The sequence below is a fragment of the Astyanax mexicanus genome, chromosome 14 (genome assembly GCF_023375975.1).
Source record: "Astyanax mexicanus isolate ESR-SI-001 chromosome 14, AstMex3_surface, whole genome shotgun sequence".
In the NCBI taxonomy this organism is placed as follows: Eukaryota; Metazoa; Chordata; class Actinopteri; order Characiformes; family Acestrorhamphidae; genus Astyanax; species Astyanax mexicanus.
Genome location: NC_064421.1, coordinates 4,069,299 through 4,081,633, shown reverse-complemented (window position 1 = coordinate 4,081,633; position 12,335 = coordinate 4,069,299). Strand labels below are relative to the sequence as shown.

The window sequence follows — 12,335 nt, the reverse complement described above, 5'->3', positions numbered from 1 at the left end:
AGGCGACGTTCATTGGAGGAGCGCAGCGGCCGGGAGGTGGCGTAAGTCTTCAGGAGCGAGTGCAGGTAGGAAGGAGCTTTTCTGTATCACCTTGTAGGCGATTGTAAGAGCTTTGAATTTGATGCGAGCATCAACTGGTAGCCAATCAAGAATTTAAGTATCTTCTAAATATATATATTCTGGCTTGTTTAGCATGTTTTCAGTCTTAAGTTTAGCATGTGTTTAATCTGTTTTCTGGATGTTCTTAGAATGTTTTAATTTTTTTTAGTTTTGAGAATGTTACTTTTAACATGTCTGTAATGTTAATATTTATCTAGCTGGGAACGTCATGTAAGAAACATTCAAATAACATTGTGATGCAAACCATTATTACAGCTCACGTTTTTTTTTCAACATTCTTGGAACATTATTTCTGTAACATTACAGATTAACCTTCCTGGAACCTTAACAAAACATTGCTAAAGGTTCTTATAATGTTCTCTGTTAGCTGGATTTCTGCTAGGTCTTCACCTGGATGAGCAGCTTTTTAAACCTTGTTGACCATCAGAGAACTTCTGAAGACTATCTGAAACCAGCTAGCAGATATAAAAAACGATGTACAGTAGCTGCACTGTAAAAGTATTTGGACATTTTGAGCATTTTTTACATTAATAAGGTTCTTCAGAAGTGTTTGACTTTTGTTTCTACAGAAAACACTTGAGGGCAGAGCGTGGGTCTGAAGGTTGACTCTCAGAGTGGAGAAAGCCTGGAGGAAAGCTGTTTAAAGCACAGAGGTGAAAACTTCAAAGTCTGTCTGTTTTTCTCTCAGGTCTGTGTTTGTGTTCATTGATGGGATGGTGAACTCTGAAGTGAAGAGATTCTGAATGCAGAACTACAGAAGACTGAAAACTGCAGGTTTTAGCTATCAGTCCATGCTTACTTTACTGTGTTTGGAGTTTTTGGGCTGAAAACTTGTCTTTTTGGTCCCCTAAATAGACTTAAGCCCTATACAGACAGGATTAGTTTCTCAGGGTGTTGTGGGATAATTTTCTCTTTTATGTTTTTTTTTAATCCTCTGTGATTTTATTCCAGTCCAGAACGATCATGTACGTGTTTTTTTATCAGACGTCCTCTGAGATAAAAAATTACAGGCTGAATTATCTACTGTTTTTCTCTGAACTTCTCCGTGGTCTTCGGGTAATTTTAGTCTCGTCCGGACGCACATCTTTGAGTTTCGTCTCCTCGCGTTTAAATAATAATAGTTAATAAAATAGCTATTTGTCCACTGTCGCGCACATTAATTATTGTACACTTTGGGAGCTTGGGCGTTTCCATGGAGATCCATGTAAAAAACACAACTGCAGCGGAAATGGAGGAGCTACTGAACATGATCAGTGTGCCAGTTGTCATTCACTTTAAGAACCAGAGCTCTGACTTTGGCGAGTTCGTATCTTAACAGTGCGGCGCTTTTGTGCGTCTCAGCAGAGACAGATACTGAGCTGTGCGTTTATGCTGTGAAGATACACCAGCAGCTCACTAACGGGAACAGTAATGTTGTTTTATTCTTTATTCTGTTTATTGTTGAGTTTCAATCTAGGTTTGGGCTTAGTAGTATGTCTGCACGTCGCTCCTGCACGGCTAAGATATGATTAGGCGGTTGACTGTTGACTGTTTTCAGGGTTTTAATCAGTCAGTGGCGCACCTGTATTTTTGGCCTACCAAGAGAGAAAAACGCTAGAAATTTACCTGAACACACCTCATTTCCAGTGATAGATCACAGTAAAAACCAATAGGGAGTCAGAATGGTATATGTTTATACTTCTCTACATCCAATCACAATCAGATTCACTCTATCTGGATGGAGAGATTTATCTGGATAGGGGTTTTATTAAACGATGAGAAGCCGGAATAAAACGAAAACAAGCTGAAATGAAATAGGAGTAATAAGGCTATTTTTAAAATGTAAATAGAGTAGAAAAGTAAAAGAGTAGAAGTAGAGAATAGAAGTAAAATGTCTACTGTATATACAGCTCTGGAAAAAATAAGGGAGCACTTCAGTTTCTGAATCAGTTTCTCTGATTTTGCTATTTATAGGTTTATGTTTGAGTAAAATCAACATTGTTGTTTTATTCTATAAACTACAGACAACATTTCTCCCAAATTCCAAATAAAAATATTCTCATTAAGAGCATTTATTTACAGAAAATGAGAAATGGCTGAAATAACAAAAAAAGATACAGAGCTTTCAGACCTCAAATAATGCAAAGTTCATAATAATCCTGTTTTTAAATCACAGTTTTCATGCATCTTGGCATCATGTTCTCCTCCACCAGTCTTACACACTGCTTTTGGTTAACTTTATGCTGCTTTACTCCTGGTGCAAAAATTCAAGCAGTTCAGTTTGGTGGTTTGATGGCTTGTGATCATCCATCTTTATCTTGATTATATTCCAGAGGTTTTCAATTCGGTAAAATCAAAGAAACTCGTCATTTTTAAGTGCTCTCTTATTTTTTTTTCAGAGCTGTATCTATAGATTGTGCCAAAAGGCCTCAATAATATCAATCGGAGTTACTGCTTGAACTCTAAATTCATTTCACTAGTTGTAAACCCAGAGTTGCAGCCCTATTTTCAACAGTGCATGCACCAAAATATGAAATATTATCATTTGCATAATTCCTGAGCTGTTGAGCTGTTTTTTTTTCTACATTTATTTATTGATGGAGTCGCAAACTCAGAGAAGTGCATGAAGGCATTTTAGATGCCAGTTTGCACAAGTCCACAAATACAGAAGTCCACAAATTTAACTTGGTTTTACGTTGGTTTTCTAGTGCAATTAACATAATATATCATTAATTAAGGCATAAATGTCCAAACACTTTTTCGGGCACTATAAACAACAGGTCTCCAACTCTGCTACTGGTGATCTGCCTTCTCCCAGACTCTGGATCCAACCCTAATCAACCAGATCCAGTTAATTACTGCCCTCAGCAGTGCTGGATTGGCGCAGAATGGGCTGTGGTTGGATTTGGGTTGGAAAGCTGCAGGATTGTAGCTCTGCTGGAGGACGGCTGGAGAATTCTGGTATTCTGGTATTGAGGTAATTCTTCTTCTCAGAGGGCTTCTTTATTAAACTTTAAAGAAACTCCACATAATTTAAAGCACTGGAGTCCAACTCTACCTTCCCGCAGAGTCTGGATCCCACCCTAATCCCTGACCCAACATGGTCCAACTAATAAAGCCTTGAGAGGGGCTTCGCTGGCTGGACTGGGTGGGACAGAGTTGGGCTGGAGATCAAACCTGCTGGGGGAGGTTATGGACAGCAGGTGGAAGGTTGAGGAGCATTGGGAAAACATAAAAACCAGTGCAGAGCCTTTTAAAAATGAACACCTGCGAGCAGAACCTGAGTCCGAACCATGGTTCTGTGTGTGTGTGTTATACATTGTATTCTGGGGGGGGCTTCCGGTATGATCCGGTATCATTTCTGAATAAAAGGGGATAATTTATCGCTTCAAAAAACAGGCAAATTGACTTTTCTAGTGCCTAAAACTTGATGTAGTGACCTTTTAAACAAAACGAACTAAAAAAACCTAAGCCACCACAATTATACGTAGAGCTGGTGATAGCGGCTTTGACTCGCTGTGTCAGGTTTTATAACAAAGTCCATACCTTTGAAAATTTGGATATACCAATTCATTTATTGTTCTTACATCAGCAGTACATATTCCAGCAGTAGTCCCAGCATTCACAATATTTAAACGAACCGCTTAACACGCACCAATAGCGTTCACCATGCGGTCAAAATACTGTTGACTTCCTCGCCAAACCCCTTCCCCGCTCTCTACCATACATTCACCTTTAAACAGCGCCCCCGTATGGAAAGTGTCAAATTAAACAAAAAATTTAAGAAACATAAATAGCTCCAACACTCGATATTTGTTGAGGAATTATGCCGAAACCAAAGAGCCACGCTCTAGCACTGCCGAGGCTAGCACTGAGCTAACTCCGACACTGCTAAAAGAAATGCTAAAAGAACTACTACAATTCAAGAGGAGATTTCCTTGCTCAGAACAGAGCGCTCCTTGCTGAAATACACACATTTACTGCCACATTTTAGACTACTATCTCGGCCCATGGCACACAAAAAATTCAAGAAATCGAGTCCGCAGTGAACCTGATGGATGCATGGCTCGAGGGAAAATCATTGCAGGCGAATAACGAGGCACTGAGGCAGGAAGTGGATGATTTGGAGAACCGTGCACAAAGAAATAACCTCCGCGTTATCGGCACAGCCGAGATCTACTGACTTTATGGCGTCGCTTTTCTCTACATTGCATTCTGTTCATTTAGTACGGAAAGTTTCGGTTTCACACTGCATTAAACAACTTTACTAGGGCTGCAACGATTAGTCGACCTAATCAACAACATTGACTATAAAAAAAATTGTCGACATAGAAATTTAGTTATAGTTAATAATAGAGCATCCTGTGCTCTGAGTTTTCCAGCGGTATAAAGTGCTCCCACTATGATTAGGAGATTGCCTTTTCGATTCCTGTTTATGTAGCTTGTTATCAGCTGCCGGAGCCCCGAGAGAGAACAGGTGGCCTTACTCTGTCTGGGTGGGTACAGTAGATGAGTGATGTGGATCAGCACAAGGCTGCATCTGTGAGCTGATGTATCAGAACCGAGTCGCTGCGCTTTCCTCCGAGCGTTAGCGCTGTGATGCTACTTGGCAAAAAGAGGCAAAGTCTGACTTCACATGTTTCGGAGGAGCCGTGTGCTAGTCTGCACTCTCCTGGTGTGTTGGGGCATCACTAGTGATAGGTGGAGTCCTAAAGAGTATGTTGGGTAATTGGTGATGTAAACTGGGGAGAAATGGGAAAAAAAGATAGGTTTCAGTTAGGGCTGGACTTCGTGAGACAGAGCAGGAGAAAGAGAAGTATCAAGAAAATGATCTGTGAAGTAGAGTGGTAAACAAATCACACTGTGATCTTGTGATCTGTGATGTTGTACAAGTTAGAATGTTATAATCACCCAGTGCTTGCTCAGCGCAGCATGCGCAGCCGCCTCTGTGTGTTTAAATAAAAAGCTCCGTTGCTCAATCGGTGGATTGCACACCTCATGGGGGATGCGTATGTGGCCGCCAGACAAGATAATTAAAGGTGTCCTTTAGCTAAAATGCTCTTTTTCTTGTTCTTTGTGAAATACAGAAGGTCACTCTAAGTTGTATATGATGCTGCACATAATGAAACTTTTTCTCAGCCTCCATTGTCTGCAGCAGCTCGTAAAAAGAACATCCTCAGAAATACAAGTTGATCAGAGAGACCTTAGGTGTCTACGTCAACCAGTGAATCAGTGACTTCATGGCTTTGAATTGTAGTTAAAAAGGTCTGTTTTAATGCTCAACTTACTAAAAAATGTAGGGTTTAAATCAGGCTCGGGCTCACAATGAGAGTTTATGGGGCGGGACTGGATGAGGGCTGGATTTTATGGGCCCGATTTTACGCTTAAATGCATTTTAAATATGGATAAATGGTAAAAAATCTGAAACATTTACAAATTAATCAGCCACTGTATCTATAGCTGAGTGAACGGAGAAAAGTAGCATAAATCCAAACGAAGAAAATACAGCAGTAAGAGCCCAGCACTCGGCTTCACCTGCGCTGCAACAGAAACTATAAAGTTGACTCTATTTGTGCTGTGTTTGAGCTGTGGGAAATTTTGCCGTGATTTGACTGGGCCGTGAGTTGGAAAAGGTTGGGAACCCCTGCTCTAGTCTGTTTTTAGCTGAATGGGGTAAAAGGAGGACAGTTCTGCTCGCTGCACAGTTTGAACACTGACTTCTACTATATTACCTGTGGTGGATTAAACTACTGCAGAAAGCATGATAAGGTGAGTTTAAACTGAGTTAACTCCTTCATTACCATTATTAACATTAGTTAAAGCACAGGGGTTGGACAATGAAACTGAAACACCTGGTTTTAGAGCACAATAATTTTTTGCACATTGAATTCTGCGTGATTTGATCAGCCGTTGTTTTATGTTTTTTGGATACAATCCGGGTTAGCACCCGAACATCCCTTTCAAACAGCTTCCTCTTACAGCGTCCACAGTTAATCCTGTTGGATGTGGTTGGTCCTTCTTGGTGGTATGCTGACATTACCCTGGATACCGTGGCTCTTGATGCATCACAAAGACTTGCTGTCTTGGCCACAGATGCTCCAGCAAGACGTGCACCAACAATTTGTCCTCTTTTGAACTCTGGTATGTCACCCATAATGTTGTGTGCATTGCAATATTTAGAGCAGAACTGTGCTCTTATCCTGCTAATTGAACCTTCACACTCTGCTCTTACTGGTGCAATGTGCAATTAATGAAGATTGAACACCAGGCTGCTCCAATTAGCCATGAAACCTCACACTACAGTAACTCCAGTAATCGGCCCTTTAATCAGGCATTTAAATGGCTTTTTTAAAGGGTAAATAAGAAGAGCGTTTGTTTTTCTGGGATTAAAAGCGTGAATTCAGCTGTAACTGGAAATATCTGCACTGCTAAACTGTGCTGGTCTGAGGTGCACAGCTTTCCACATGTGCTCACGTTTACAAGCACGTGCCCAACCATGTGGATGGAGGCCATGCATGCGTTTACCTCATGTTTACTCCTGATCCCCTCCCTCGTGCTCCCCCTCCCCTCGCGCTTCTCAGGTAGCAGCAGCCTGTCACTCACACAGACACAGAGACAGCGCTGTGTATCTACTTCTTGTGTCAAGAATCAAAACACTGCAACATGACATGTTTGATTTAACTGCCTTAAGTGACATCATATGTCCTGCGATGTGACTATTGCGCATGATGATGCCCTACCACAATGACAGTTTTTACCAAAATTGTGCACCCTGAGGTGCAGCTTGACAGAAAATAAAGGGAAAAATAAACAGTCAAAAAGATTGTAAAAGTTTTGAGGCGCAAAAAAGGCACAGTATTCTGATAATAACTCTTCTGCTAATGACTTTCTGTAATTAATCTACAGTTACAGTAGATACAGAATCACCAGCAACGTAATCTGCTGTACCCGTACTGCTCTGTAATTAATCTACAGTTACAGTAGATACAGAATCACCAGCACTGTAATCTGTTGTACCCGTACTGCTCTGTAATTAATCTACAGTTACAGTAGATACAGAATCACCAGCACTGTAATCTGTTGTACCCGTACTGCTCTGTAATTAATCTACAGTTACAGTAGATACAGAATCACCAGCACTGTAATCTGTTGTACCCATACTGCTCTGTAATTAATCTACAGTTACAGTAGATACAGAATCACCAGCACCGTAATCTGTTGTACTCATACTGCTCTGTAATTAATCTACAGTAACAGTAGATACAGAATCACCAGCACTGTAATCTGTTGTACCCATACTGCTCTGTAATTAATCTACAGTTACAGTAGATACAGAATCACCAGCAACGTAATCTGCTGTACCCGTACTGCTCTGTAATTAATCTACAGTTACAGTAGATACAGAATCACCAGCACTGTAATCTGTTGTACCCGTACTGCTCTGTAATTAATCTACAGTAACAGTAGATACAGAATCACCAGCACTGTAATCTGTTGTACCCATACTGCTCTGTAATTAATCTACAGTAACAGTAGATACAGAATCACCAGCACTGTAATCTGTTGTACCCATACTGCTCTGTAATTAATCTACACGTACAGGGAAAAATACAGGGAAAAATAAACTTAAAAAATATTTTTTTTAAGTTTTAAGACGCAAAAATCACAGAATTCTGATAATAACTCTTCTGGTAATGATTTTCTTCAATACCATCATATCCCAGCGACACCCCCCACAAGCAGTCGATGGTAATTGACGTAAAGGGCTGCAGCGAAGGGTAAAAGAGAGATAAAGGGCAGGAGAGGAGCACAGCACATGCATTATTCATTAAACTGCGACCACCGGCTGTTTTTTCCCTGCTCCTCTCTGCGGGAGAACCCGAGAGCCGGTTCCGCGCTCGGCGCTGTCCGGTTCTTATCAGCCGGCGCAACTAAAGTAGGCCAGACCCATCAATAATGACACTTTCCCTGCAGCAAGTACAGCCAACCCCACGCTCGACTTTGAACTCAACACTGCAGCCGCACTCTCTCAGGTAGCGTGGCCTAATTCATCATCATCCTCATCTTCATCACCACCACCATCATCATCATCACGGCAAAAACATCTCGCGCCGCCGGCGCTTCTGCTCATTTTAATGCAGCGGCGGTATGCAAATGTAACAGAACCAAACTGCTGCAGGACACAGCTCGCCTTTTACAGGACAGCAAAAAATAAAACAAAAAAACACACACAAACCAAAGACAATTCAACTACATGCCCCGCGGATTCCACGCGGCATGCAGGCGACCTGACGCAGAGGTCACCGTGCACCACCTAAAGGTCATCGGCAAGGTCAAAACATTTAACCTACAGATCCTTCCATCACATCAACATCATTAAATCCATTAAATCATAAGCTCTGACCTCTAAATTCAAGTCTAAAAACACAATAATTTGATTTAATTAGTTGTAACCCAAATCACACTAACCTGAATATAAAACATTACAATTTGCATAATTACACAATCACTCAGAGCATAACCACATGCAGTTTTTTTTAGGTAATTATTCTCCTAATTGCTGTTCTTCTGCTTTGTCCCAACTTTATTCAGTATCTGTATTTTCCAAAATATTACATTTACAGGAGAACTAACTAACTTTTTTTATTTCTTTTTTTTTTATTTTCTCACCTATTCAGCTGCTATTCAGCTCTATATCCCACTTAACAACAGGATGTTAAAGACCAGCACATGCCTCCTCAGACACGTGTGGTTCCGATACATCAGCTCACAGATGCAGCCTTGCGCTGATCCACATCACCCTAGGAGTCATAAGGGGAAAGAAAAGAGTGCCATCTACTGTACTGTACCCACCCAGAGAGAGCAAGGCCAACTGTGTGCGCTCTCACAGGGCTCCGGCGGCTGATGGCAAGCTGCATGACAGGGATTCGAAACAGCGATCTCTCCTGATCATAGTGGCAGCGCTTTAGACCACTGGACCACTCAGAGCCCCTATTTTAAAGCATTTCCATTGATCTGTTCATCGATAGAAATTCACATTGACACTGGCATGCCAAAAGTCATGGGACTACACTATAGATACTCATAGATCATGATTAATTGGTCATGAAGTGTTACCTGAGGGAACGGTTTCAGAGACACCTACACTTGTTTAAAGGTTGAGGTGTTATCTTGTGAGAAGTTGATTGAACATTTGTTATTTTATTCTATAAACTACAGACAACATTTATCCCAAATTCCAAACAAAAATATTGTAATTTAGAGCATTTATTTGCAGAAAATGAGAAAAAAGGTCATATTTATAAAGTTTTAAGAGTTCAGAAATCAATACTTGGCGGAATAACCCTGGTTTTTAACCCTAGTTTTTATTCATCTTGGCATCATGTTCTCCTCCACCAGTCTTACACACTGCTTTTGGATAAATTCAAGCAGTTCAGTTTGGTGGTTTGATGGCTTGTGATCATCCAGCTTCCTCTTGATTATATTCCAGAGGTTTTTAATTTGGTAAAATCAAAGAAACGCATCATTTTTAGGGGCCGTAATTATCCTGACAGACCTTTACAATACTATAATAATGATCTCACCTTAAGCTGTAGAGGACGTGGCCGTCTGGGTAGACCCTGAGCATGATGTTCTCGGTGGTGGTGTCGTGGATGAAGGATCTCTTCGAGTGCACGAAAAACACGTCAGGCACCCAGATCTTCTTCACCAGACGCCCGTCGAAGGTCATGCTCTTGTTGGTGGTGCTGGCGAAGGACAGACGCTCGTCCTTCCAGTAGTGTCTAAGGTATAAGGTCATGGTGAAGTCCTACACAATGAGAGCAGCAGCTTTTACAACCAGAATTCACACACACACAACACACAATAGTTATTAATTATTCATTAATAATAAATGATTAGCAAAAAAAGAAACAAAACAATAAAAAAAATACACAGCAAAAAAATAAATCTTATCAGGAGAAAAGATCTATCGTATTTTTCAGACTATAAGGCCCATTAAGTAACACTAGTTAGGATGCCTACATTGAAGTGAGCAAGGATAACATTATAATTAGCATTAGCCGCTAACCGCAGCCCTAGCAAGACATAAATGCCACTCAACTCTAACCTAGGGAGCTATCAGCTAGCGGTTAGTTCCATGTAGCTTGTTTTAACATGCTAAATACGCAGACTATAGTCCAATATACTCGCCTCTGTACGGCGAAAAAGCTAGTGCTGTGGTTAGCGGCTAATGCTAATGCTGCTGCACCCAGCCTTAGTGCTGGAGAAACTTCATTGAAAACCCATTCTTATAGTGCTGTACTTCAGCAGAGTGGCTTTACTGCTCCTTAATACCTGACTGATATAATTCATACATAAGACGAACTGACGATTTTTAAGAAAAATACTAGAAAGTTTACATTTTTCTAGTATATAGTTTTCTTTGTGTGTCCTGATTAAAATACTGAAAGTTCATAGGCTGCTCTGAGTGTCAGGTGGTTTTTAGTATCTACATGTATCCTAGAGGTGTGATTATTGATTAATTTCAAGATGAATAAATCCGCCTGATGCTGCTTCTCCATGTATTTTATCAAATATATAATTAATAAACCATGTAATGAACTATGTATCATCAATATTCTTATGCTTTTAACTCATAAACACTCTAGTGTAAACATTTTTGAGAAGATATATCTCAGTGTCACGTCTTAGCCCTGTCTCATGTCTCTGTGTGTCTTCCCCACGTGACCTGTGCCTCTCTGTGTCTCCTGTCAGTAGATTTCCACCATGTGTTTCTCATTTGTAGCTCCGCCCCTTCCCCAGGTGTTTCCAATTCTAGTGTGTTTTATGTTACTATAAATAGCCCTCCTCTGCCACCTTGTCCTCCGTCGGTCTTTGCACCTTCCTCTGTTGTTTTGTCTCTCTCTGTGTTCTCCGCGTCTCTTAAGCCTTAGTCCTTGCTCTGTGTTTACCTCTGTTTATTTCTCGTTTGGTATTTCTAGTTTCCTGTTTATTTCCATTGTTTTCTCTCTTACCCTGCTTAGTTTAGTTCTCTTTGTCTAGTTTAGCTTCTTGTTTATTCCCTTGTGTATTTATCCCTGCCCAGTTTCGTTTTGTATTTTATTTAGTCTCTAGTTTACTTCTTTGTTTATTTACTCACGGTTTGTTTGTTAGTTATTGTTTATCGAGTTTAGTTCCTTGTTGTTATTCCCTGTTTAATTATTATTATCTCTTGTTCGTTTATGTTCTCTAGTCTCCCTCGGTTGTTTTGGTTGATTATCTTTGTTACGTGTTTACTTGTTTCTTTGTGTTTCTTTGTTATTTATTTAATAAATTATTTATTTATTTCGCCCTACCTGCACCTGTGTCCGCCTCCTCGTCACCCTGCCTGGGTCATCCGTGACACTCAGGTGTGAATATATTTAAAGTATGATCTGTTCCAGGAAAAAATATAGCAATTCTGCTTCCTTTTACATTTGAAATGATTATATTTTTGAGCAGCTGTATATCTTCTGGAGTAAAAGAGATCAGGGCATGTGTCTGTCTGATATAATTACTGTGTTATAAGACCTGAAAGAGGAACTGAAAACAAAAACGGAGAAAAAACACACCACAACTTTTTAGTCTAAATAAATAAAATTGTTCAGTGCAAAATAACTTCTTAGTATAATAAAAGCTATATAAAGTAGTGCGCACACCATACCTAGCTTTAGTTTGAGTAAAGCAGGTAGTTTCACTCTTTTTTTTCTGTGGACACTTTTGAGTCTTTATTTACTGATATTATTTGGTTTGAAACATCATATAAATATGTTTGAAGCACTAAAGGTAAATAATATTGGTTGGGGAAGGAGAGTTTTCACTTTTTAGATGTTTTCTCAATGGGTTTCTTGTAGATTTAGCTTTACCGCACTGGGATGTGATCACTATTTTTAGAAAGAGTAAGCTCCGCCCTTTCTAACCATATATGGATTATGTTTATGTGTGAAGGGATTCCTGAGTAATTAAGCTGAGAACACAAGGTGAGATTTTGGAGGGAAAATCTTTCAAAATAAAACTTTATTTTGATAAACTGGTTCCTACGCCAAAGGTAGAAGGAAAGGTACATTATGCAGCCGTAGTGCTTGTCTGCACACACACACACACACTAGGGCTGTGTGTGTGTGTGTGTGTGCAGACAGTGAAAGGTCATTAGAAACAGGTTAGCCGTGCTTGTAGATGAATATGTCATCTTCTCTGCTGGGCTTTAGTGCGAGGTC

At 40.2% G+C, this 12,335-nt stretch overlaps 1 protein-coding gene across 1 annotated transcript in view; it reads right to left on the bottom strand.

Moving 5' to 3' along the window:
• Nucleotides 1-12,335, bottom strand: part of gabrr2a (gamma-aminobutyric acid type A receptor subunit rho2a) — a 66,905-nt gene that overhangs the window by 14,331 nt on the left and 40,239 nt on the right. Inside the window, exon 4 of the mRNA XM_022673288.2 lies at nucleotides 9,684-9,907. Within this exon, the coding sequence (XP_022529009.2) occupies nucleotides 9,684-9,907 (224 nt within the window). The remainder of the gene's footprint in view (nucleotides 1-9,683; nucleotides 9,908-12,335) is intronic.